The sequence below is a fragment of the Nomascus leucogenys genome, chromosome 5 (assembly GCF_006542625.1).
Source record: "Nomascus leucogenys isolate Asia chromosome 5, Asia_NLE_v1, whole genome shotgun sequence".
Classification (NCBI taxonomy): domain Eukaryota; kingdom Metazoa; phylum Chordata; class Mammalia; order Primates; family Hylobatidae; genus Nomascus; species Nomascus leucogenys.
This window is the reverse complement of record NC_044385.1, coordinates 70,139,248-70,166,159: the sequence shown is the minus strand read 5'-3', so window position 1 is coordinate 70,166,159 and position 26,912 is coordinate 70,139,248. Positions and strand designations below refer to the sequence as shown.

Genomic DNA, 26,912 nt, shown 5'->3' with positions numbered 1-26,912 from the left:
AGCACGAACATCATATTTGAGTAAGTTCTCCTTGCCCCCTAAGTCCCATGAGGCACCAGAGAGGGGTCCAGGTATATCTCATGCATATAGTGGATTTGTGTCCTAGGTTAGGAATACTGAGCTTGGAGAATCCACTGCTTTTATTATAAGCAAAAAGTAAGGTGGCTCTTTTCCCCAAAGTGGGACATAAACTTATCCCTTAAGGTTGCTTTCTGCAAACACAATCTTGAAAAATGGTTGCATTAAAAAAAAGTCAAAGCTTTGCATTCTTGGTATGCCCAGGAAAAAATGCTCCGGGAGGTTTAAGGCCTATTGGCAATTGTCTTTCCTAACATTCATACAAAGCCAAAATCATCCTTCCTATAATTTCCACTAATTGGTTCTGTGTTTTTCAATCTCTTTGGTATTTTGTATGTCAGACACCTGCACTGTGCTATCTTATGCCACTGAGATTTATTTTCTCCATGCTAATCATTTCTAATCCCTTTAAGACCATTCCTCCACGATCATATATGGCTTTGGGCTCCCTCGCCATTAGTATTGCTTTCCTCTGAACTTGTTCAGGTGTTACTTCCCGAAATGGTCTATGATATTCCAAGTATGGACCATAAACTGTTATTTAGCTACACATTTCTATTCCACTCTTATGCCAGTGGATGGAAACTATGTAGTTTTTCATTAAAGGAATCATCATGCCAACCAGATTCCATTTAATATAACAGAAAGTCTAAGAGTAAACACCTTTTTTTAAATAGTTGTTGTTTCGCAGTTCTAGTAGAAAAGTGTTAAGTCATTACTGTCCATATTTTGCAAATTATGGACCTCCTGTATGTGAACTGTTTGTTTTCCATGTTAATATATATGGCATATGACTCCCATACTCCTTTTTGGGGGGCAGGGGAGGGCTGCAGCATCTCAATCTGCTGCCCAGGCTGGAGTGCCATGGTGCAATCATGGCTCACTACAGCCTCGACCTCCTGAACTGAAGCAATCCTCCTAGCTCAACCTCTCAAGTAGCTGGGACTACAGGCATGTGCCACCATGCCAGGTTTTTTTTTTGTTTTTTTTTTTTTTTGGTAGAGATGGGGTCTCGCTATATTGCCTAGGCTTCATATTCTTTGTTCAAATAAGAATCCAACAGTCACCGGCTTTTGTTTTCTCCTCCAACTCATGCATATAGAAGAGTAGCGGATTGACAATGTTTGTCTTCTGCTTTAACAAAGAAAACTGACATGTATATTTACTTTTTCAAAAACAGAGATATTACTTTAGATATTATTATGTTTAATTTTTTAAAAAATTATGACTAAGTTACAAACATACAGAAAAGTATGGAAAATAGTGTAATGAAGCTCCAGATGCTCATCACTCAGATTCAACAATTAAAGACTTTCGCCACATTTGTGTCATCCATGCCTTTTTTCTTTATTATTAATAAAGCATTTAGTGGCCTCTCTCAGATAACACATTAATTTATCCCTACATAGTTCAATATGTATTGACATGGATATTTCTAACATAACTTCAATGTCGTTAACATCTAACAAGATTAACAATAATTCTTTAGTATCATTTAATACCTATCCTGCATTTAAATTTCCACAATTATCTAAAAACACCTGTCTTTAGAGTTGGCTTATTCTAATGAAACTCCAAACTAGGTCCACTCATTGCTTGTGATTACCATGTCTCATAAATCTCTTTTAATCTAATAGTCCCCCTCTCATTCTTTCTTTCAATTCTTACCATTGACCATTTGCAAAAATTAGATCAATTGTCCCACACTTTGAATTGTGGTATCCTTTAACTTACTCCTTCCTTCTCCAAATTTTTTATAAATTTGTGGTTAGCTCTAGAGCTTGATTAGATTCAGACTCAACATTTGTGGAGGGAATATTTCTAGGTGTTTCTGTGTACTTCCTATTCCAGCAGATTGAGAAGCAACAATGTTTGCTACACTGATGAAATCATGTCAAGGAATTATTCATTGACTCTCATTTTATTGAGTTTTCCTTCCTTCCTAGAAATGTGATTTCCCATAAAGCTGTAACAGAATGTAACATGAGATTTTTCCTGTTGTGCAGTCTTTGTTAGAGGCCAAAGCTGGCCAGGAGTGGTGGCTCACGCCTGTAATCCCAGCACTTTGATAGGCCGAGGCGGGCGGATCACGAGGTCAGGAGATCGAGACCATCCTGGCTAACACGGTGAAACCCTGTCTCTACTAAAAATACAAAAAATTAGCCGGGTGTGGTGGCAGGCACCTGTGGTCCCAGCTACTTGGGAGGCTGAGGCAGGAGAATGGCACGAACCCAGGAGGCAGAGCTTGCAGTGTGTGGAGATCACGCCACTGCACTCCAGCCTGGGTGACAGAGTGAGACTCCGTCTCAAATAAATAAATAAATAATAAGAAATAAAAATAAAGTTAAATTAAAAAGAGGCCAAAGCTAAGAGCGGTAGCCCCATATTCTTGCAGAGACTAAAGCTTCAGAAGGGAAACTGATCAAACTATTTTTTTTTTTTTTTTTTTTTGGAGACAAGTCTCGCTCTGTCGCCCAGGCTGGAGTGCAGTGGCGTGATCTCGGCTCACTGCAACCTCTGCCTCCCAGGTTCAAGTGATTCTCCTGCCCCAGCCTCCAGAGTAGCTGGGACTACAGGTGCCTGTCACCACGCCCGGCTAGTTTGTATTTTAGTAGAGACAGGTTTCACCATGTTGCTCAGGCTGGTCTCGAACTCCTGAGTTCAGGCAATCCACCTGCCTCGGCCTCCCAAAGTGCTGGGATTACAGGCTTGAGCCATCGTGCCCGGCTGAGAATTTTTTTAAAGAGCATTATCATAGTCTTTTGCATTTCCCTTTACTCCTCAAAAAAAAGAGGCCATCTCCCTCCATTGGAGCCAGGCGCTGCAGGGAACCAAAGCAGTTAGTTTAAGTTAAATTCGACCTGTGGTCCCCTAAGTTTGGGAGTTGAATACACTGTGACCTTTGCCTCACTCTCCTCTGCTTCAGTCTGAAAAAAAGGAGGCTAGTTAGTGCCTGGAGCTGCCTGGATAGCAAAGAGACAAGGCTATATTGAGAATCATTTGCACATCTAGAATTTGATGGGGCAAAAATGTCAAGTTTCCTGTGGGTTTAAGGGAGCATAGCTAGGCTACAATGGTCTTTGTAAAATAGGAAGAGGCTGTGTAGAGTGTACCATCAAAGCTGGATGGGTGTGGTAAATGGTCAGCTGGAGAGTACCTTGTCTGAATGGGTGTGTGGTAGTGGCGGGGAGGCGAGTTGCAGAGGTGGCCCACTAACCCAACCTATTTCTCATCCTCCCTCACTATCAACACCCTGGCATTAGTAGGTGAAAAACATGATCACAGTTGGGAAAACAGAGAACAGATCATGCTTTGTGCCCCAGTGCTTGTCTGGTCTAAGCTGGGGAGGTGAAAAGCTCTAAATTTAAATCAGGTTAGACTTAATACTATTCTAAAGTTTACCACAAGTGAAACAGAAATGTCTAAAGATGGGTAAAGAAACATGGCTGAATGCTTTAAAACAGATCTCCACTGCAAGCATTCTTTATCTGTAGTACTTTTATTATTATTATTTTATTATTTGGAGACAGAGTCTCACTCTGTCGTCCAGGCTGGAGTGCAGTGGCGCAATCTCGGCTCACAGCAACCTCTGCCTCCTGGGTTCAAGAGATTCTCGTGCCTCAGCCTCCCGAATAACTGGTGCTACAGGCGCGCGACCATACCGGGCTAATTTTTGTATTTTTAGTAGAGATGGGGTATCGCCATGTTGGCCAGACTGGTGCTGAACTCTAGACCTCAGGTGATCCATCCACCTCAGCCTCCCAAAGTGCTGGGATTACAGGTGTGAGTCACTGCACCCAGCCTGCAGTACTTTAAATATATATTATTTTAATAAATTCAACTAAACATTGAAGATATAAAAGTACCTAGTGAGAAGGGGTCCTCAAATTGGTTATACATTAGAATCCTTCAGGAAGCTTTAAAAGCCTTGATGTTGTGCTACCCCAGATTCTGATTTAATTGGTCTGGCATGTGGCTTAGACATCATGGTTCTTAAAGCTTAACAGGTGATTCTATTATGTAGCCAAGGTTGAAAACTACTCTAAAAATAGAGACTACTGAAAGAGAGAAAGAGAAAAAAAAAACTATTTGACTACTTTACTATCAAATATCAACAAAACTATCGAAAAGTTGGAATTTTTGTGGAAAAGAACTACATTTTGGTCTTCACTCTCTGGGTAACTGTCATAGAGTATTGATTAAATAGTTTGTATTTGTTTCACTAAAGGCATAGACAGGGTATGGTATAAGATAAATACTAAAAATATATTATTACAGGAGTGGAAAGAATTAGTAATAAATATTGTTTTAACATACATGATTCCCACAGGAGACATGTATCCTAAAGCAGTATTTTTTTCTTTTAAAAATTGTTTTGCTTTTATTATTTTTAATTGACACATAATACTTTTGTATGAGGCACAGTATGATATTTTGATACATGTATACAATGTGTAATGATCAAATCAGGGTAATTAGCATATTCAATACCTCAAACATTTTATAAGGTCTTTGTGTTGGAAACGTTTAAAATCTGCTTCTCAAGCTATTTGAAAACACACAATAAATTGTTAGAGTCACCCTACAGCGCTGTAGAAAACTAGCTCATATACCTCCTATCTAGCTGCAATTTTATGTTATCCAACCTCTTACTATCCCTCCAAACCTTCTACCCTTCCCTGCCTTTAATAACCTCCACTCTACTCTCTACTTGTATGAGATCTTTTTTTTTTTTTTTTTTTTTTTTTAGCTTTCACACATGAGTGAGAATGTGCAGTATTTATTTTTCTGTGCCTGGCTTATTTTACCTAACATAATGTCCTCTAAGCTCATCCATGTTGCCATAAATGACAGGATTTAATTCTTTTTTGCAGCTGAATAGTATTCTATTATGTATATATGCCACATTTTCCTTATCCATTCATCTGTTGATGGACACTTAGGTTGATTCTATATCTTGCCTATTGTGAACAGCGTTGCAAAAAACGTGGGAGTGCCTTTCAACATATTTATTTCCTTTCCTTTAAATATATACCCAATAGTAGGATTGCTGGATCATATGGTAGTTCTATTTTAGGTTTTTGAGGAACTTCAATACTGTTTTCCATAATGGCTGTATTAATTTACATTCCCACCACCAGTGTGTAACAGTGCCCCTTTCTCCACATCCTCACCAGCATTTTTTGTCCTAAAGCAGTATTTTAAAGTTTATGTTGCTATACAAGTTGGAAACAGGAAATTTTAATGATGGATAAGGAAATATGGCCAAATGTCTTAAAACAGATTTCTATTATATGCATTCTTTCCTTAGGGATTTTGATACATCATTATTATTTAAATAAATTCAACTAAACACTGGAAATATAAATGAACCTTGTGAAAATCAATAAAACACAAACACTCCAAAATGTGATTTATTATATTTATCCTTCCAGACTTTGTATTAGATTAGTTAATGATTCTTTCCCCTCTGATATGGTTTGGCTGTGTCCCCATCCAAATCTCATATCGAATTGTAATTCCCACATGTCAGAGAAGGGGCTTGTTGGGAGGTGATTAGATCATGGGGGTGGATTTTCCCCTTGCTGTTCTGGTGATTGTGAGTTCTCATGCGATCTGATGGTTTAAAAGTGTGGGCACTTCCCCCTTCCCATTCTCTCTTTCCTGCTGCCATATGAAAAAAGGTGCTTGCTTCCCCTTCACCTTCCACCATGATTGTAAGTTTCCTGAGACCTCCCAGTCATGCTTCGTTAAGCCTATGGAACTGTGAGTCAATTGAACTTCTTTTCTTCATAAATTACCCAGTAGTTCATAAATTGCTCAGGTAGTTCTTTTTTTTTTGAGATGGAGTCTTGCTCTGCTGCCCAGGCTGGAGTGCAGTGGCACCATCTCAGCTCACTGCAACCTCCGCCTCCCGGGTTCAAGCGATTCTCCTGCCTCAGCCTCCCAAGTAGCTGGGACTACAGGTGCACACCACCATGCCCAGCTAATTTTTGTATTTTTAGTAGAGACAGGGTTTCTCCATGTTGGCCAGGATGGTCTTGATCTCTTGACCTTGTGATCCGCCTGCCTCAGCCTCCCAAATTGCTGGGATTACAGGCATGAGCCACCGTGCCCAGCCTCAGGTAGTTCTTTATTGCAGTGTGAGAAAGGAATAATACACTTCCCTCTTTCCCTTTTTTATCCTATAGATATTAGATTATTATAATGTGATAATATCTTTGCTAGGTACTAAAAATATGCAGATAAGTAAGATATGCTCCTTACTCTGATGGAGCCTATATTTAGTAGTAGACAATTAAACAGACCAACATTTAAAAATCAGTTCACTGAGGACCATAAAAAATGATGCCCAGGATGGTTGCTAATGGGGCAAACAATGAAGAAAACATTCTGGAAGAGATGACCCCAGATCTGAGTCTTAAAGGATGGTTAAGAGTTATTCAAAAGAGGAGACATTGACAAATGCTGTGTGTATGCAATGTGTACAAAGAGCCAGCAATGTGTACAAAGCCAAGAAGCAAGAGAAAACATAGCTGTGGAAGATGATGGTGATCATGGTGAGAACTGCTGTCGACCCAATAACACAGAAAAAAATATTGTGCATGCTGTTCAATATAGTGAAACTTTCTTTATACAGTAGAAGGTAGACCTTTGAGCATTAGTATGGCCCCTCACGCTGCCCAGTGGAACAAAAGCTACCAAGATTCCATGTACAATCTGGCATGGTACTCGCTATATATATATGACATTGACAACTGAATTTTGGCCATATCTCCATGAGAAACTAGGGAGACACTAGAGTGTTGTACTCATTTACGTAAATGTTTATATTGTAGATGTCCTTGGTACTTCCTATTTGCTAATTTAGTAGAAAGCCTAAGTGAAGGTAATCCTAAACAAAAATCTGAGTTCTAGTCAGTCTTTGAATGCCAACCAACCTCTTTGGTCTGGCCTAGCTTAATGGCACACTCTAGGAAATGAAAAAAGTACAGAATGGCTACAGCATGGGGAGTGGTAGAAATTAAAGAAGTATGCCTGGGCGAGAGGATGACAGCACTTATACATTTTAGTGAGTAGGTCTTTATCTTGGAGGCAGTGGGAAAGCCATAAAAATTTTTTGAGAGATGTAATATGACCAGATTTGCATTTTAAAACAATCAATAATGATACTGTAAGAAGGGATTCAATAAGGAAAGACTAGTCAGAAGGCTGCTCTAATGATATAGGTGAGAGATGATGACCTGAATGTCTGTGAAAGTCGAGAAACAGACATGGGAACAGATGGTAGATATACAGTCAGTGGTGTGGGAAGGGAAGGGGAGAAGGAAAGAGAGGCATTCAGAAACACTCTAGGGTTTCTGGCTGGGCAACTGCATGAATAATGATTTCATTCTCTGAGATAGAAGACAGGATGGGAGCAGCTTTTGGAGAGAAGATGATGAGTTAAGTTTGGAGGATGTATTTGAGGGGACACAGGATATGTCAAACAGATAACTCTATAGCCAAATCTGGATATGTATTGAAAAGTAGAAAACCAAAGGAATGAAGGTACCTTGTAAATATGAAATATCAAGTATGAAAACAAGGCTGATGGGAGGGATAAGAAAATACAACCTTGGCTGGGCGCGGTGGCTCATGCCTGTAATCCCAGTACTTTGGGAGGCTGAGGCGGGTGGATCATGAGGTCAGGAGATCGAGACCATCCTGGCTAACACGGTGAAATCCCATCTCTACTAAAAATACAAAAAATTAGCCGGGCATGGTAGCGGGCGCCTGTAATCCCAGCTACTTGGGAGGCTGAGGCAGGAGAATGGCTTGAAGCCCAGGAGGCGGAGCTTGAACCCCAGGAGGCGGAGCTTGAACCCCGGGAGGCGGAGCTTGCAGTGAGCCGAGAGCCTGCACCACCGCACTCCAGCCTGGGTGACAGAGCGAGACTCCGTCTCAAAAAAAAAAAAAAAAAAAAAAAAAAAAAAAAAAAAAAAAAAAAGAATGAAAATACAATCTTAAAACATGAGCTTTAAAAATGTAAGGAACAGGAAAGCATGGTGAGATGTAAACTGAAGCAGTGTGTGATCCAGAATTCAGAAAATGAAGGATATTAAAAACCCAATTGTTACCATGAACAAATCTCTTTTCTACAAATGTTTCTCATGAAACGAGAGTACTCCCTTTACTCCCCTTTTTTTGTCTTTTGTTTTGGTTTTGGTTAGAAAGGAATGTGGTATTTCGAGCTACAGTGTCTGCTGGAAATTTTGTTTAACAAAATTTAGTAACTGGACACCTCAACCTTCTGAGAATTAAATAAAACAAAAAGTCTGCTCCAAATACAGCAGAGACTTAGCTCAGCAAAAGGACATGGGGAATGTGATGTAAGCATTTCTTTCTCTAGAAAAACGCATCTAAGGAGAGTATGAACAGTTTGTCTCAACACAGTTGACATGTAATCACTGTGACTTCAAACCAAACGTGTTAATCTGGAAAAAGCAGTACTGTCAGATTTCTTTTTTCTTCATTAAGCAATGACCTAGCACAGAACAATGCATTGCTTATGACAATCTTTGAAATGACAAGTAAACTTTAAAAACACTGCCTACAATGGAAATGCACGTGCCCTAGATCAGGGTTCACACAAACACATCCAGTAAGCATATGGACCATGCTTTCCATTCTTTACTGCATAATTTATTAAAAAATCTATAGGGAGAAATCTATTATTCCACTGCATCCAATGTGTTATGCGTGTGTTAATTTATATTAGCTAGGGCAAATAGTCTATGTGTCATATTTAACACACACATATTTCTTGTTTGCCATTTAGCACATACACAAGGACTCATGCATACCAACACAATAACACGATAACTGGGTAATGCTTTCTTTAAAGTGCTGAACTTTCATAGATTGGTAGCATTCTCTAAGAGTTCACACAAAAAGTAAGATGGATACATTGGAAGTATAACTCTAGGACAATCAAGTAAAAATAAACATCAAATCCCACTTTGAGATATAAAAGCATATAACGCATATGTCACTGTTATCTTTCCTTCCAGCTGCTGAATATATGGGTATTATTTCTGTTTTGTCATGTTACACAGAATAAGCTTCTCTGAGTTTCTCCCAAGAATCTACTCACAGAAAAGCAATTACTAGAGATTCTGTAGGAGTGAGACAGAAGTGGGTGAGGGTTCCTAAATGCTTTTATCTACTTGAACTACCATGTTATGCCTAAAGTAAGAGCAATACATTCACTAACTTTAAATGGACCCTCCCCTCCCTTTTTATTCCACAAGAAAATAAAGAGTTTAAGATTAGTTCAACTTTATACCAAGAAGTAAGAGTAGAGCTACTTGTTGAAATACCACCTCCTAGTGGTAAGGTCATCTGATTTGTTTTATAAAGCACTGGAGTATAGCATATTTGGCCACTGTGCTACTCTTCACAATTTAAAATTACAGTTGGATAAATGGCCTGGTAAGTTTTAGTTTGATAGTATTTTCAAAAAGGTATTTAATTAATGTTTATTTGACTTACAAACTTAATTCCCCTTATTAATAAAATAGCAATCAATATATCCTATATGCAGTTAGTAGTAGTGCTTAGATTAAAAACAAAACTTTAGGAGGAATAAGTTCTAGTGTTCTATACCATTGTAGGATAACTATAGTTAACAATAGTATATTATACAGTTTGAAATAGCTGGAAGAACATGTTAAATGTTCGTAACACAAAGAAAAATGTTTGAAATGATAGATATGCTAATTACCTTGATCAGATCACTGTACATTATATGAATGGAAACATTATTATGTATCCCATGAATAGGTACCATTGTTATTTATAAATTTAAAATAAAATTAAAAACAAAAACAAAACTTACTAGAAATCTTTGTTGTTGTACCCCAAAAGTCCTAGAAACCTACATACGAATATGGGAGAGTGACAGCTATCTTGTAGACACAATAAGATGATTATTTAATAACCTGATAGTTTTGAGTTACTAAATCAACACTTTTCATTCAGTAAAACAGCAAGGAGACAACTTTTCATTACACACTTTGGCAGAGATAATCCAAAATCAGATAATCAAAATAATTTTTAGTTGGTTGTAGAGTGTTGTAGTACATAAAGCAAAATGTGTCTGCAGGATACTCCAAATTTACCAACTTCAAACAAAATAATGCACAGTGAAGAATTAGAAAATTATCAACCTTTCTCAATACATGGAAATATTCCTTAATCTTTATCATTTTCATTAAACAAAATAATATTTTGGATGAGTTCAACATTTCTATCCTATGCATTACGTTTAGTGCCTTCCCTGAATTGGAAAAAATGAGGTATTTTATTTAAATTTAACACTGGCCTAAGGGAGATATAGAATTAAACTAAGCAAGAATCAGTTATCACAACCTCACAACATATATCAAAGTATTGAAATTGTTGGTTTACTGACTGTCACTTTTCACTGGATATTAAATATCCTGAGGGCTACAACTGTATTTTTTTAACCTGTCCCAGTACCTCAACAAAATTTTCACTGAATGGATGAATAAATTATGTTAACAAAAAGTTAAAAATAAAAGTATAATTAAGATCCCTTTTATTAATTTTAAAATCTGAAAGGAAAACTGGAGTCACAAAACGTATGTTCAAATCTTACTTCATCACAAATTATGTGATTTTTGACCTCCACCTCAATGAAGCTCAGTTTTCTCAGCTGAATAAAAGGGATAATGCCTGTGTATTTCAGAGTAGCTGTAACGGTAAAATGAGGTAATGTACGTGAAAGTCCTTTGGAAATACCAAACAAATGTTATTTGCTCTCATGCTACCACATATACATGTAGGAAATATATGTATTAAATAAGAAAACTTTTAAGATGCAATGTGATAACTTACATTAAATATATATACAATTTTTCCCAAATGAAAACTAACTTAATTCCTCTCTTTAACTGACAAACATACTCAAAACTGCTCATCCAAAAAAAGTCCCTTCCTTCAAGATGCAGTCCCCAGCTTTTTCTCTTCTCTAGTAAATGCTGTCAAAAAAGAGTTGACACCTATGCATCTTCTTCCTAATGCACTGAAAGCTGACTCAATGACCACTACCTATAGAAGTTTCAATGTTTAATCCACTGATTTCTTTTTAATTATCACTTTATTTTATCCCTGAAGATTTCTTTTTGAGTACTTTCCACACCTATCCTGGCTTCTTCAAACAACTACCCTTTTTTTTCTTACTTCTGTGACTATAAGGTTGTATTCTTGGATCTCCTTTTTTCTCATCCTAATTTCTGCCTAGATGATCAAACCTGCTCCAACAGAATCAGGTATCATCTCTGTATTGTAAGCTTTGAAATATTTGTCTTGGTCTCAGGTTTCCTCCTAATTTCTAGGTCTATATTTCTAATTATTAACCAAAGATTTCTATCTGGATGCCCTTCATTCTATGTAAAGTCAAACTCATTATCCTTCTCTCTTTTCCCAAACCTTCTCCCTCCCTTTGTTGCCAATCTTGATAAGCAGCCAAGCAGAAATCTTAGAGTTATTAATGACTCTTCCACTCTTCCTCACCTCTTACTTCCATTATCTAGTAACAGGATCTATTGATTCCATCTCTTAAATGTCTCCCTAATCCATCTACTCTCTTCTCTATTTTAATTTCCACTTCCTTCATTGGATCTTCATTATTTCTTTTTGAAATATTTTGACCGCCTCTTATCTAGTCTGTATGCTTTGTCTCACACAATTTAAATCCATGCTCTTAAATATGATGCCATGGGAAAAAAAATACATCCTTACTTTTTTTTTTTGGCTGCCTACTCATTGCCTGGAAAATAAACTGTAAGCTCTTTGACATTGTGTTTGAGACCTTTACTTATCTGTTTCCAACCTGTTTTTCCAGCCCTAACTCTTGCCCACACCCTTCTCTCTCTAGAATATGTTATGCACTTTCAGTTTCATGCCATAGTTCATGGTGTTCCCTCTACCTGTTATGGCTGTTCTTCATTTGTCAAAAACCTCTACATCTTTCAAGCCCATGTGATAATGTGATTTTCTCTGTAATATTTTCTCTATCCTGCCTTCTGGGTAAAATTAACCTCTATTCCTTATGTTCTATTCTACTGCTATTAAAATTAAATTTACGTTGTAGAGGTGTTTATCTCCTTCACTGTATTAGACTCAAAGGAAAAAGTTGTGTTCATTTTGATTCACCTATGCTTAACACAATGCCTGACCAATAGAGGGTATCCAATAAATACTGAACTGAACAAATCTATTCCTGATCTGTGTAATAAACAGGGAGAACAAACTTTAAGAACAATTCTCATGCATAGCACATATTAGCTACAACATACTGATTTTTGTCAGTTATTACTATAATTAAATGAAAATCATTTGGCTTTGAATAATAGTAAAAATATACCCTAAAGGTGAATTATCCATTGTAATCCATTTGGTTTTAAGTAAATCAAACAGCCAAATTTCTCTCTTGCAGTCAGTTTGGAAGGAGGCAGGAAGCAGTTATACAAAAATCCAGTCAAGTATCTGTAAAATACACAGAAATCAAATATGAGACCCTTACTGGTGTTATTAGAATATCAAGGTAAGAATCATGAAGTCTATTAAAGTTTTTCTATAAGTTAAAGAGCTGAAAACATTGTAAAGAGTAAAAAATAATATTAATTCAGCTAGAAGTAACCTTAGGGAAAATTACACATATCCTATAGGGGCAGTGCTAAATCAGTGCCATGAAATATTTTTGTATAATTCCAACAAAACCATCTCTAATAAATACTATTTTAGGAAAATTACACTCATTCTTGCAGTATGACTTTAGATCATGTGTCAGCGTACTATAGCCTATAGGCCAAATCTGGCCCCTTACCTGTTTATTTCATTGTTTAGAGACAGGGTTTATGTTATCCATGCCGTACTCAAACTCCCGGCCTAAAGCAGTCCTCCCACCTCAGCCTCCCGAGGAGCTGGGCTACAGGAGCAGGGCCACTGTGCCTGGCTCCCTCACCTGATTTTTATAAACAAAGTTTTATTGGAACACAGACATATTCATTCATTTCTATGTTATCAGTATCTCTTGTTGCTCTACCTCTACAATGGCGAAGCTGAGTAGCTGAGACACATACTGTATGTCCCACAAAGTCTAAACTATTTACTGTCATTTTAAAATAAAAATTTGGCCAACTCCAACTGCAAATAATCATTTGGAAATCTAGTTGAAAATCAAGCTAGTTTGTATGTGAGAATTTCTTATTATTCTAGAATTTAGAATCTTTATGCAAAGATTTATTTTCAAAAAGAACATGAAAGTTATAAGGATGTGAGGATAGGGAATGTACAGATATCAAGTACATAGTAGAGAGAAAGGAAATACTTACATACCTTTTTAAAGATTAAATTGTTTTATTTTTATACTTTTAACATAAGCCTGCCTAATTCTTCTTCATTAACTAGGAAAAGGAGTGGCTACTCTTCATAATACAGTGTTACTGGAAATGAACTTTGCTACCACTATCACATCACTAAAAAAGTAGAAACGTCATTCTTCCTGTAGGAATAAAGGAGTAAAGTTTAACATAATTAACTGTTTTTTTAAAGTGAGGGGAGGAAAAGGCTAAAAGAGGAAGAAAGAGAAAGGCAGGGAGAGGTGGAGAGAGGGATGAAAGAGAGTAAAAATGGAGAGAGGAGAGAAAACCTACTGTACCTCATTCTCTAATTGATATGAAGCCAATCTGTGTACCAAAATTAAGGCCATCTCGGACATGGGAGAAAAACTTGTCAGGATGGCAAGATGTACAGAGGTTGAGATCTTGGTTCCGGTCCTGAATATTCTGTGGAAGAATTCCTCCCCGTTCTAGAAGAATCCTTAGGAAAAATATTTTTCAAAAGAGAGCAAGAGTTTATTTTCCCAATAGCCAAAGCAATATGGAAAAAAGTATGGACGTTGGCATGAAAAAGTTCCAGGAAAGATGTACCTAGAACAATGTATATTGTTATTCACTTACAGAACATGGACTAGTCAGGAAAAAAAATGCTACACTTTATCAGCATTTATCACCTAAGTTCATATATGCACAGTACAACCTTCGATATTGTCCTATAGACATAATCTAGGTACAGAATTTTATAATCAAAATCAAGTGCATATTTAAGAAGAAATGTCTATAAAAGTTACCAGGATATCAGATAAAATTCATCTGGCTCAGCGAGAGTATGCTTTTTAGTCATCTGGCCCTTCATCTTCTTTCCTTCTATTAGCCAGATTTTTCTCAGAAAACTTGCTTCTCCATGAACACTTTATGATATGAAATATGACTACAAATTAGTGATACTTGATTTAAAAAGTCACATTTAAGAATCAATTTCAAACTTTTCCACATCTGTACTAAATGAGGCAGACTCTGGGTAAGGTTTTGGTGACTGGAATAGAAACATGATTTATAACACACATTAATTTGCCTTTGTAGTAATGGCAAATAATTTTCACCAGTTATTAATAACAAAACTTCATAAATTAAAAAACGCAAAGAACTATAAAAAACTTGAAAGTAAAAAACTGTGTATTTATATTATCCAATATATTTTCTAAAAAACATATTCCTCTAGTTAATTAGATAATAAGAATAATTTTAAAATATCAGCTTCCTGATAGTTCATCACATTTAGGAGAATTTAGCTGACGAATGGCTGTGAAGTAAAGCACACGCCAACTTTTCTATATGAAGTTTAAGTAGATCTCTTAAAATTAAATGCCAAATGTTTCTTCCTTCACTTTTAAATCGATGAAAGATACCAGACAGGAAAATTTCTGTTATTCAAACTCAAATGAAAACAGATTTCATATTTAAAATGAGTGTGTACATGTGCATGTCAGCTGCTTAAATAACTGCCACCTAAATTCTTCTTAGAGTTACTAATTGTTCTCTAAAATAAATTTCATTTTAGAGCAATCAGAAATAATCAAACTTCCAGTTGAATGAAATCTGACATACCTTGTGGCTTTACGGATGTCAATATAGGGATTTGGTGAATCAAATAGTTGTACACATGCAGGATGAAGATTATGAAATGCCTCTGCTGATTCTCTTGGAAGAGTAAAACAGCAAGGTCCTACTGAAGGTCCAAGTACAACAACAATGTCTTCCAAACTGCAGCCATATTCTGCTATCATAGCATTCACTGTAGCCATAGCAACACCCAACAAAGTACCTTTCCAACCTGGTAAATAGGAATAAAAAGAGATAAGGAAAGTCAAAACGTAGCAAAATTTCACCTGAATTTATGTCTAAGTTAAAAGTGAGCAGATTTAGTTTGTATATTTTTCAAAGTCCAGAAATAATAAATTACATTATCATGTGGTTTTTAAATGAGCTATACTACACAAAGCACCTGACACAGAAGAGACATGTAATGGGAGTTTTCTTCATCTTCCATTTAAAGATGCTCTACACTTTCAGTTTCCACTGAGATAATAGCTTCTTAGTCTTCTATTTTTCACATTTTAAAAGACTGTGGTTAAAAAAACCACAAAATTTACTATTATAACCACAAAAAAATACTATTCTAAGTATACAGTTCAGTAGTGTTGAATTCACATTGTTGTATAACCAATCTCCAGAATTTTTTCATTTGATAAAATGGAAACTCTACAACTATTAACAATAAAAACTCCTTGTTTCTTCCTTTTACCAGCCCCTGGCAATCACCATTCTTCTTCCAGTTCCTGTACATTTGATTACTGTGGGTATATCACATAAGTGAAATCAATACAGTATTTATCTTTTTGTGACTGACTGATTTCACTTTGCATAATGTCCTTAAGGTCCATCTATATTGTAGTATGTGTCAGAATATCCTGCCTTTTTAAAGCTAAATAATATTCCATTGTATGCACACACCACATTTTGCTTATCCATTCATCTACCAAGGTACCTTAGATTGCTTTCACCTTTTGGCTATTGCGAATAATTATGTTATCAACATTGGTGTGCAAATATCTCTTTGAGTTCCTGATTTCAGTTATTTTGGATATACTTCCAGAAGAGGAATTTCTGGATTACATGGTAATCTATTTATAATTTTTTGAGAAATTGCCATACTGTTTTACATAGTGGTTACACAATTTCACATTCCCACCACCAGTGCACCAGGATTTCAACTTCTCCATATCCTCAACAACACTTATTTTCTGAGGTTTTAAAATATTAGCCATCCTAATGGATGTGGGGTGATATTTCATTGTGGTTTTGATTTCAATTTCTCTAACTTCTAATCCATGAACACAGAATTTCTCTCCATTTATTTGTCTCTTCTTTAATGTCCTTCAGCAATGTTTTACAGTTTCATCTCTCCCTCACTTTTTACAAAAATATATCTATTATATTTCAATTAAGAGTCTCTTTGTACTCCCTTCCCACTTGCCCAGACTATTGTTCCCTTGCCATCTTTGTCTTATCTGCCTTGCATCTTACAGTGTTCTCAGATAAAACCATCTTCTTTACTTCTGCTACCTTCTTGTTGCCAAAGACAGAAAGCTAAGAATATTGCATTTTTCCTTTATTCCCTATATCTGGGTTTGATTCAGCTGATATGGTTGGCCAGTAATGAGCTCCCTTACACCTTCCTTAAGCACTCCATACTCACACCCTTCAAAAGGTAGGCACTCAGGTGAAGGGATCAATTTTTACAGATAAAAGGAGATGATGAAAGCAAGAAGGACTTAGGTGATAGGTTCAGCCTCTACAGGTAACCCACTGAATATGTGGTTATGGGAAGTACAAAATGAAGACATCAAGTTTCTATCTGTAAGTGGGTAGGATATCAATAATCAAAACCGGAAACCTAACTGGCAGAGAAGACTTTAGGGAAAAAAATGTTGAGTTTTTGACATAATGATTTTGAGGCACCTAGGAAGATGCAGACAGTGATGTTCAAAGGGAAGCAACTAGATATAGGCATTTTGAGTTAAAGAGAGAAATTGTCAGGGCTTTTCCACAGATGAGAGTAGCTCTCTTCTTCAATGAGCCTCCTTAGTTATCCTCTCACTTGTAGTTCATCCACCTCCTATTTTTCTCCTACAGCACATGTGTATCTATCTATATATATCTGGTTAAAAGATCTTTATTAAATTAGTCCCATAGAAGAATTTTATTCTTTTTGATATCTGATAAAATAAGTATACAATGTATCTAATTATATTATATTTTAAAGTTAATATATTTTTATTTTTCCAACTTTTTAGGTTCGGGGGTACATATATGCAGGTTTGTTACATGGGTAAATTGCATGTCACTGGGGTTTCGTGTACAAACGATTTCATCACCCAAGTAGTGGACATAGTACCCAACAGACAGTTCTTCAGTCGTCACCCTCCTCCCACCCACCACCCTTAAGTAAGCCCCCATGTCCATTGTTCCTTTTTTTGTGTCCATGTGTACTCAATGTGTAGCTCCCACTTAAAAGATACATATGGTATCTGATTTTCTGTTCCTGCATTAATTCACTTAGGATGGCTTCCAGCTGCATCTACGCTGCTGTAAGGATATGATTTCATTCTTTTTTATGGCTTTATAGTATTCCATTATGTATATGTACCATATTTTCTTTATCCAGTCCACCACTGATGGGCATCTAAGTTGATTCCATGTCTTCGTTATTGTGAAAAGTGCTGTGATGAACATACATGTGCATGTGTCTTTATGGCAGAATAATTTATATTTCTTTGGGTATATACCCAGTAATGGGATTGCTGGGTTGAATGGTAGTTCTAATTTTAAATTCTTTGGGAAATATCCAAACTGCTTTCCACAGTGGCTGAACTAATTTACATTCCCACTAGCAGTGTGTAAGCATTTCCTTTTCTCCACAATCTCACCAACATCTGTTGTTTTTTGACTTTTTTTATAACAGCCATTCTGACTGGTATGAAATGGTTTCTCATTGTACTTTTGATTTGCATTTCTCTAATGACTGGTAATATCAAGAGTTTTTTCATATGCTTATTGACTACGTGTATGTCTTCTTTTGAGAAGTGTTTGTTCATGTCCTTTGCCCATTTTTTAATGGGATTGTTTGTTATTTGCTTGTTGATTTAAGTCCCTTATAGAGTCTCCGTATTAGACCTTTTCAGCTGCATAGTTCGCAAATATTTTCTCCAATTCTGTAGGTTTTCTGTTTATTCTGTTGATAGTTTCTTTTGCTGTGCAGAAGCTCCTTAGTTTAATTGGGTCCCACTTGTCTATTTTTGTTTTTGTTTGCTCTTGAAGTCTTCACCATGAAATCTTTGCCAAGGCCTATGCCTATGTCCAGAATGGCCTTTCCTAGGTTTTTCTCCTATGGTTTTAATAGTTTTAGGCTATATGTTTAAGTGTTTAATCCATGTTGAGTTGGTGTTTGTATATGATGAAAGGAAGGGATCTAGTATCAGTTTCCTACATATGGCTAGCCAGTTATCCCAGCACCATTTATCAAACAGGGAATCCTTTCCTCATTGCTTGTTATTGTCGACTTTGTCAAAGATCAGATGGTTGTAGGTGTGTGGCTTTATTTCTAGGTTCTCTATCCTGTTCTATTGGCCTATATGTCAGTTTTGGTACCAGTACCATGCTGTTTTGGTAATTGTAGCCTTGTAATACAGCTTGAAGGGAGGCAATATGACTCCTCCAGCTTTATTCTTTTTGTTTAGGATAGCTTTGGCTATTTGGGCTCTTTTTGGATTCCATGTGATTTTTAAAATAGTTTTTCCTAAATCTGTGAAAAATGACACTGGTAGTTTGATAGGAGTAGCATTGAATCTATAAATTGCTTTGGGCAGTGTGGCCATTTTAACAATATTGATTCTTCCTATCCATGAGCCTGGAATGTTTCTCCATTTGTTTATGTTATCTCTGCTTTCTTTCAGCAGTGTTTTGTAATTCTCATTGTAGAGACCTTTAACCTCCTTGGTTAAGGTAGCTGTATTCCTAGGTATTTTATTCTTTCAAAAGTAACTTATTAATGACTTGAAATTCACATTTACAACTTCATTTTGACTGCTTGATCTTAGATATTTTTAAACTAAATGTTTTCAAACCTAAGAAGTAAAAAAATAATATCCTCTTTTTATATCCAGGAGCCAAGACTCAAATTTTAAATAACTTTTTGACAATGTCATGTAGTAAACCTGACTTCTACTCATTCTATCCCATTATTTCAGCTAGGTCAAAATAAAAATATGATACTTTCTTTTTTACTTATGAGCTAAAAAGCAAATTAGCCATAGATTTACAAGTAGAAGGAAATTTTAAAGATCATCCCTCATTTCACACAAAATCACAGCTATGGGGTAATCTAAAATACTATTTTAAAATACCTTCAGAAAACAAAACTCCATATCCTTAACACAATATACTTTCTAAAAATACTTCTTTGCTCTCAGAGAATAGTTACAGTTAAATACATTAAGTGATGTAAACTAAAAACAGTTTTCAAAACATCTTGCTTTTTCCTACCTCCCTAGCTTTACACATGCAGCTCCATCTGGGTGAACACTTTTCTACAACATGCCTAACATTCCTATTTCCTATGGCCTGGATTTCAAGGATTCTCAACCAGAGGCAGTACCACTCCCCTAAGGAGTGTTTTGAAAAGCTTGGAGGGTTTCGTTGTTGTTTGATTGGCTGGTTGGTTGGTTCTGGTTATTACAGTAACTAGAGGTGCTACTGTCATTAAGAATTTCAGGGGCTAAAGACACTTAATCTGCAATGTGGGATTATCTTGCCCAAAATGTTAATAGCACCCTTGCTAAGGAACACTGTTACCCGGCCAAAACCAACAAATTCCTCAGGAATCAACCTAGGTGCCACCTCCTTTGGGAATTCTACTATGATTCATATAATTTGATGTGGATACTCCTCTTAGCTGTCCCTATAATAAAACTATGCTGCCCCTCCCATCATTACACTTACCACAGTGTAATGTAATTAACTGTTTGCCATGTCCATCAGAAAGAAATTACAACTTTTCCTGCACAACAAAATGAGTAAAATTCTAAATGTTTAATTAAGTATACTTACCAGCGTGAGCAACCCCACATGCTTTTTTGACTGGATCTGCAAAAACTATCGGTATACAGTCTGCACCAAGAGCTGCTATTGTGACTCCTCTCTGATTTGTGGTTATTCCATCATAAGAGTCAGGCTCCTTTCTTCCCATAATCCAGATGTCATTGGAATGATGAGTCTAATACCAAAAATGTGCAACAAAAATGTTTTGGAAGTGGGATTTCTTATACCATAAGCTTTCCTGAAGGTACTCATTGTAGTATAAAATTATATAACCAGTTTAAGATTACTAGCATTCATTAAATATATCACCTTTATATACGGGAAAACACAAAATTTACTTATAATTTAACTATGTAAGCTTTTGGTATTATAATCTCTGATAGCTTATACAAAGAAAAGCAGAGTTTAACATTATAAAATTTAATATAGTGAAAATGAACATCTTTCCATAAAGATAGGTATATCATTTCTTATAGCACTTTCTACAAAATGAAAATTTTTCTTGTAAAAGAAAGTTAATTAACAAATCAATGATATTTTTACTTTTCCCAGACTCAAGTAAAGCTAGAATTCTGTAAGGAACAAGACATTATCTCATCAACTGTGACCCTAGTTCCTCCTGGAGTAGATTTATAAAATAATGGCCTTTCTCTACCACCATTCAGTTCCCTTTCTTCTAAACCAAAAAGGGCAGTGATAGTATACTCTCTGAGAATTAACTGTACTTTTAGAACTGAGGACTCCAGATGAAATATACAGTAGGCTCTTGAATAATGTCATTTTATTCCACATCATTTCATTATAATGTTAATGAAAAAAATGGATTACCCACCCGGTCACTGACTGTGTGAGGTTTGCACCTTCTCCTCACGTCTGCGTGGGTTTTCTCTGGGTACTCCAGTTTCCTCCCACATCCCAAAGAAGTGCATGTTAGATGAAGTGGGGTGTCTACATGGTCCCAGTATGAGTACGTGTGTGTGTGTGTGTGTGTAAGGGCATCCTGCAATGGAATGGCGTCCTGTCGAGGGTGGGTTGTGGCCTTGCATCCTGATCTGCCAGGATAGACTCCAGCTACCCAAAGCCCTGAACTGAAATAATTTGGTAGTTATCTTATTTGTTTTCCTTACTCTTCTGTAAATATATGTCTAGCTCACATTTATTTCAATGTTTAATACTAGGAATGTGTTGGTCTTTATTTAGAAATTTGGTGATGTTTTTGTGACAATATGCCTTAGAAACCTTACTCTTATTTATATCAATTAGCCTATGGTAAAATTGGTTTTATTATGTCATTTCACTTAAAGTCACAATTTCCAAAAACCTATCAACATTAAAGGATGACTTACTCTGTGTGTGTGCATATATATATATGTACATATACATATATATGCACGTACACATACATATATGTATATATGTACGTATATGTACATATGTATATATGCACTTATACATACATATGTATATGTACATATGTGTGTACATATGTACATATACATATGTACATATACATATGTGTATATATCTCTGTGTGTGCATATACATATATCTGCATGCGTGCACGCACGTGTGTGTGTGTGTGTGTGTGTATAAAATAGAACTGATCTTTAGGCTATGGTGTATAAATCTAAGAAAAACAACCACAGCATTATTCTAAAACTTTAGATAAAAAAGCAGATACAAAAGTTAAATAGCTTAAAGTCCATGTAGTTGCTAGCAAAGTAAAAAATATACTTTAGATCTTCCAAAATATAAAGCAAAATTTTACCTTTATTCGGTAAAATTTCTCCACATTAAATCCTGCAGCATTCGCCAATCTACGCAGATTTTCTTGGACCACTATCTTGGGATCTCTCCGTTTGGAACTACTGAAGAGATTGAATGAGCTAAGAGTTGGTATATAAGATATCCCACCTGTTCTTGTAGTAAATCCATGTATGAAAATATCTGTTGAAGATAAGCAGTGAAGATTTAAAAGATGCTATTCAAAATACCAGTCTCTCAATTAGACCTTCCCTGATCCCTGCTACCTGCCCTTGTTATTTGGCTTCTAATTTCTACAGCATTTTGTACCTCCATATGTTCTTATGGCATTCTGCTTTGTGTTTGTTTTACACTCCCTATGAGATTGTTGCTCTTCAAAAGGTATCTTGTGTCTCATCTGGCTTTGTTATATCTAACAACATATAGCTAACAGCATATAGCTCACAGAAAATACTGGTTAACCAAGAAGACTGATTGTTTTAAATTTTACTCTTCTATGAAGGTACCAATGATTTGAAATTTCAGGATTTCTAAATAGAAGATTTTCAGTATCATAAATCTCATTGCAAAGGAGGGTTAGATTATTCGTCTCAACATCAAATTTTCATTGAGCAAATTTATTTATTTGGGGTGGCTTTGAAGGCGTTATCGCTTGACACCCCTGATACTACAGGGCCAAACATGACACCTCTGTGTTGCCACTGATGCTAATGAGTAATAAGCCCACAAGAGTCAACAAAAGAAAGGAGGAAAAAAGAGGTGAACTACCTCTGAAGAAAGACTGGCTTTTCATGTACAAAGTAAAAACAGTGGTTAATATACCTGGGATCAAAGGAGAAGTGATAATAGTTAATTCTCCTCTCAGTGCTGGCAGACTTCTCAAAAATGTTTGTATTTCACTCTGAATTTCTCTTAGTTCTTGAGCTGTGATTATGTTTATTTCAATAAACTGTTTAAAAAGGCCTCCCCTCAAAGTCACTTGCAAATCTTCAAATTCAAAATTGTAAACATCAGTGAAGAGTTGATCAACAAAAGCTTTCATTAATGTCTTCCTGTGCCTGGGTACAATTACCTTAATGCTGCTCAGATTTCTTTCATCAATTTTCTGTTTAATGGTATACAAAGAGGCAGCCATGCTGGGACAGCTAACAATCTCAAATTCTTCCAAGAGAGCTGATAATCCATTGCTTGTTTCTAATTCACAATTATCTTGTTCTCCATCCCCTTCATGGCTGATGTTACTGCAACACATTATACAAAGAAACTTGGCCTTGGCAGCATGGTGGTATTGGACAGCATTCAAAGTCTTCAGTAATGTGTGATGGCAGTTTTTTTGAGAGTTCAATTTCAAACCAAAAAGATCAATCAAAACGGCTTCTGCCATCCTTGGAGGAATACTTTTATGCCAAATAAATCACCTGCAAATAAAAATTAGTGTAAGAATATAAGATTATATAAATCCTCTTATAGTTACAACAGAAATTTGTGGTAGATTAAAAAAGAAGTAATTACATTGATTTTAAAATGTAACTAAAATAGTAAATCTAGGCCCCTCCCAGAAAAGCCAGTCTACTTTGTCACAAGAGAACCATGACAGTGAAAGCAAAGCCATCTTTTAATTCGTTTTGTGAAAATGCTGGTACATCTTTCCAGCAGCACAACAGTTCCTCTGTTTTGTTTACACAGAACTTTTAAGTAAGGAATTACTTGTTGAGTTTAGAAAAGTCCTGTTTTTAAATTGTAGGGTGTCAACCTGTGTGATATATCATTAGTGCTGACATGATTGTCATATTAGGTCTCATCCTTTCATACCCGGGGGCTTAAGTTCACGAAGCTAAATGGAGCTGCACGCGAAATTCGCGTTTTAAGATGATAAAAGCTGAGATGGCTAATAGAGTTCCCTTCAGGATTTGCGCAGTGCTCCACACTTAGCAATGACCGCAAAAGCTATAGTGATTTGGATGAGACAGGCTTCCTCGCAACTTTCTTAATTCATTCTCCCCGTGCAGCTTTGCTCACCTCCAGCCCAGCCCTCCCACCCCATCCTGCGGGTCTCCGGTGACCCCCTTTGGTGACGCCCTTTGCCCCAAGAAGGTTTTCTCCTGCCGCTTCCCCTAACCTTCGCTCCCCATCGCTCGGGGCTCCCTCTGAGATTCATTTAGCCAGTTTTGAGTGGGTGACCGTCCCCCTTCCCTGTTCATTGTGAATTTCCACCCAACATGTGTCGCCGCCGGGTCCCTGTTCCTCCTACCCGCCTCGACTCACGGGGCGCAGGCTGTGGCTCTGCACCTGCCCGGGCACCTCCATCGGCCGCTCACAGCCCATTCGGGACTTCCTGTCGGACAACGCACACCAGAGGCGATTCGGTCCTCGCCTTCCCGCTCTTCACCTTCGGTTGCACCCCGGTCTACGGCGACCTCTGTGACGATTTGCCGCCCCGACCCTCGTCCTGAGCCTCAACGAAATTGGGCAGCCGCGAGCGGGTCAGCTGGAGTCGTAAGCTCGGCCCAGCGCGACAACACCCGCCTCGCCTCACCTCGCCCACCTCGCCCCGCCTCACCTCACCCACCTCGCCGCGGCCGCACAGATACCCCCGCCTGATACCGTCCCGGGATCCCAGGGGAAACCTGACGGCCGGGGCCCCGCGTGCCAGCTGCCGGGAGGCGGGAGGGAGCTCGGGCAGGGCCGCCTGGCGTGCTTGGTGCGAACGCGGCGGGCCCAGCGCCAGCGCTGGGGAATCCCGGGATGAGCCAAGCGCCGCGAGCCCGCTGCTGCCTCAGCAGTTCCGGGTCTGGGCGGCCTGCGGAGTCCACATTCCGCAGCCCCGCCGGCGTTAGAGGAACAGGAACCAGAGCCGCGCGAGGGCCCTCGGCCCGGAGCCAGGCGGGTTAGCGGGCGGGAGTGGGCAGGCCAAGTCGGGAAAGGGTGGCGAGGAGGCAGCTAGGGGCCCCGTGAGGGGGGATAGGGCGACGGAACGACGGGCCCTGGGAGCGGGCGCAGGGCAGCAGGAGCTGCAGGTCTTCAGAGGGCACGGGGCGGGGAACTAGGGGCCCGGTTAGAGAGCCCGGCGGCGGGAATGGCGGGCACGGTGAGGGGGCGGCGGGAATGGTGGGTCGCGTGAGGCCGGGCTGCTGGAGCGACCTCGGGACTAAACCGCAGTCTCCCTTCTCCTAACGGAAGCCGTTTCCCGAGAGAGCTGAAGTCCGCGCTTCCGGTCTCTGAGGGACGCCTCGCTGACCCAGCAGTGTGGTCAGGACGCTGGGTTTCCTCACCACAGCCCAGGGCCAGTCCCTTCTCATGCTAGCTCTCGGCAGCTTTTCCCATGCAGGGCTCAAGTCAGGGGCCCCCTCGAGATGTTTTTAGTGTTTTTTTTGTTGTTCGTTTGTTTCAAGAAACAAGCTGTCTCTCCTCCATTGCCTTTGTGCTGATTCTTGCGGACCAACACTCTTCCGAGCGCCTTCACTCGTGTTGACAACATGGATGTCCTCTATGGCCTTTTAAAATATGTGCCACTAGCAGGACTTAAGTAAAAGGCGCTTATCCCTAAAATCATGATAAAGGTGCAGTTTAGCATCCCTTATCTGTCCTCCAAGAATATAACGTTCATTTATTTGAAAATAGCAGTTAGGACGTGGAAGGCCAGTGTATGGTAAAGGGAAAAAATATCCTACCTTCCAAGAGTAAGAGAAATGGTGCTTCGTGGGGAACTGGTTACGATGGAAGGAGAGGTCCCTTTTATATTTATTGTTGCTCATTTGGTAGGCGCTAAAGAACCTTTGTCTCATAATCTCAAATAGCTGGGAATTTGGAAGAGCCGTCTGGGGTAGGCATGTTCTTGTGCTTGACTAGAGACTGGGAGCACTAACCCAGAACAGAAACCCACCCTTCAATAGCCCTAGCACCAGTTTTGTCAAAATTTTTATTTTCTTTGGTCATTTGTTAAAGAGCTCCGAGCGGTAGATGGTACACCCAATCAGAAGGTGCACTTTGCCCTGAGTTTGTTAATGTATCATTAGATTGGTGCAAAGGTAATTGAGGTTTTTCCATTGACAAAGAGAACAATTACTTTTGCACCAGCTTAATGCCTCAAGCAAAATAGAGGTCTTTTAGTTACAAAGGTTTTAAACATTCATCTCTGTTTTTACAATGGTGGGATTCGTATTCTTTTATGCAACAGTAGTGGCAGTAAAAAAAATGAAAAAGAAAATATTTCAAAAGAATGAAGTTATCAGGGAAGAGAGAGTTTGTTATATTGTATTTGCATACCATTTCCTTTCACCATCTGGTCCTAGCGTCATGTCCTAACACTTCCTCATCCCATTTTCACTCTATCCTACTCCAGTGGTTCTCACTCTTGGCTGCAAATCAGAACTGCAAGTGCAACTTAAAAAAAAGTAATTAACGTAGAGACTCCACCCCAGATATACATTGAATCAGAATCTCTAGGAGTTAGGCCTAAGCATGTTTTGCTTTGCTTTTTTGTTTTGTTTTAATCTCTATGTATGATTCAGATGCATAATTAAGTTTGAAAAAATAAAAACACCCTATTCCCAAGCCACTCAACTAAAAGCTGTTCTTTGGAGGCCACATGATTTCATTCTTTACATTTGCAATTCCTCTACTTAGCAAAATACCCTCCTTTTTATATGCCTAACTGCTACTTTTTGTTCAAGGCTCTTCAGGTTCAAACATCATCTTCCCTGAATCCCCATCCCTCATCAAGCAAAATTAATAGCTTCTTTACATTTTGTTCATATATAAGAAGCCCTCTCATAGATGTAGTTTGGGCCCCTAGCCAAGCAATAAGTGGAAAAAATGGTTAAATATTGAATTGTACACTTTATAAGGATGAACTTTGTGGTATGTAAATTATATCTAAAAAAGGCTTTTTTAAAAGAAAAAAGGTCAGTTAAACCACAGAATCATGAAAAAGTATAACAAATACCTTAAACTGTATTCTAACCTAAAACAACTGTGTGTTCATTTGCCAATCTATTGAGA

The 26,912-nt window shown here is 37.9% G+C and overlaps 1 protein-coding gene across 2 annotated transcripts in view; it reads right to left on the bottom strand.

Annotated features, from left to right (window-relative positions):
• The window catches only part of LACC1 (laccase domain containing 1), a 56,951-nt gene extending 32,457 nt beyond the window's left edge, over positions 1–24,494 (bottom strand). The window contains exons 1-7 of one of the 2 annotated variants that reach the window (XR_004030160.1): positions 24,163–24,494; positions 22,734–23,329; positions 21,916–22,094; positions 20,157–20,322; positions 15,096–15,321; positions 13,808–13,968; positions 12,512–12,633 (exon numbers count right to left, since the gene is read on the bottom strand). Coding sequence is in view for 1 of the 2 variants with exons in the window: in XM_030813343.1 (XP_030669203.1) it covers positions 13,809–13,968; positions 15,096–15,321; positions 20,157–20,322; positions 21,916–22,094; positions 22,734–23,295 (1,293 nt within the window). In the remaining variant the exon portion in view is untranslated. Of the gene's footprint in view, positions 1–10,156; positions 12,634–13,807; positions 13,969–15,095; positions 15,322–20,156; positions 20,323–21,915; positions 22,095–22,733; positions 23,330–24,162 lie in introns of those variants that run through there. The other variant, XM_030813343.1, reaches the window with a different exon arrangement.
• Between the last annotated feature and the right edge of the window lie 2,418 nt (positions 24,495–26,912).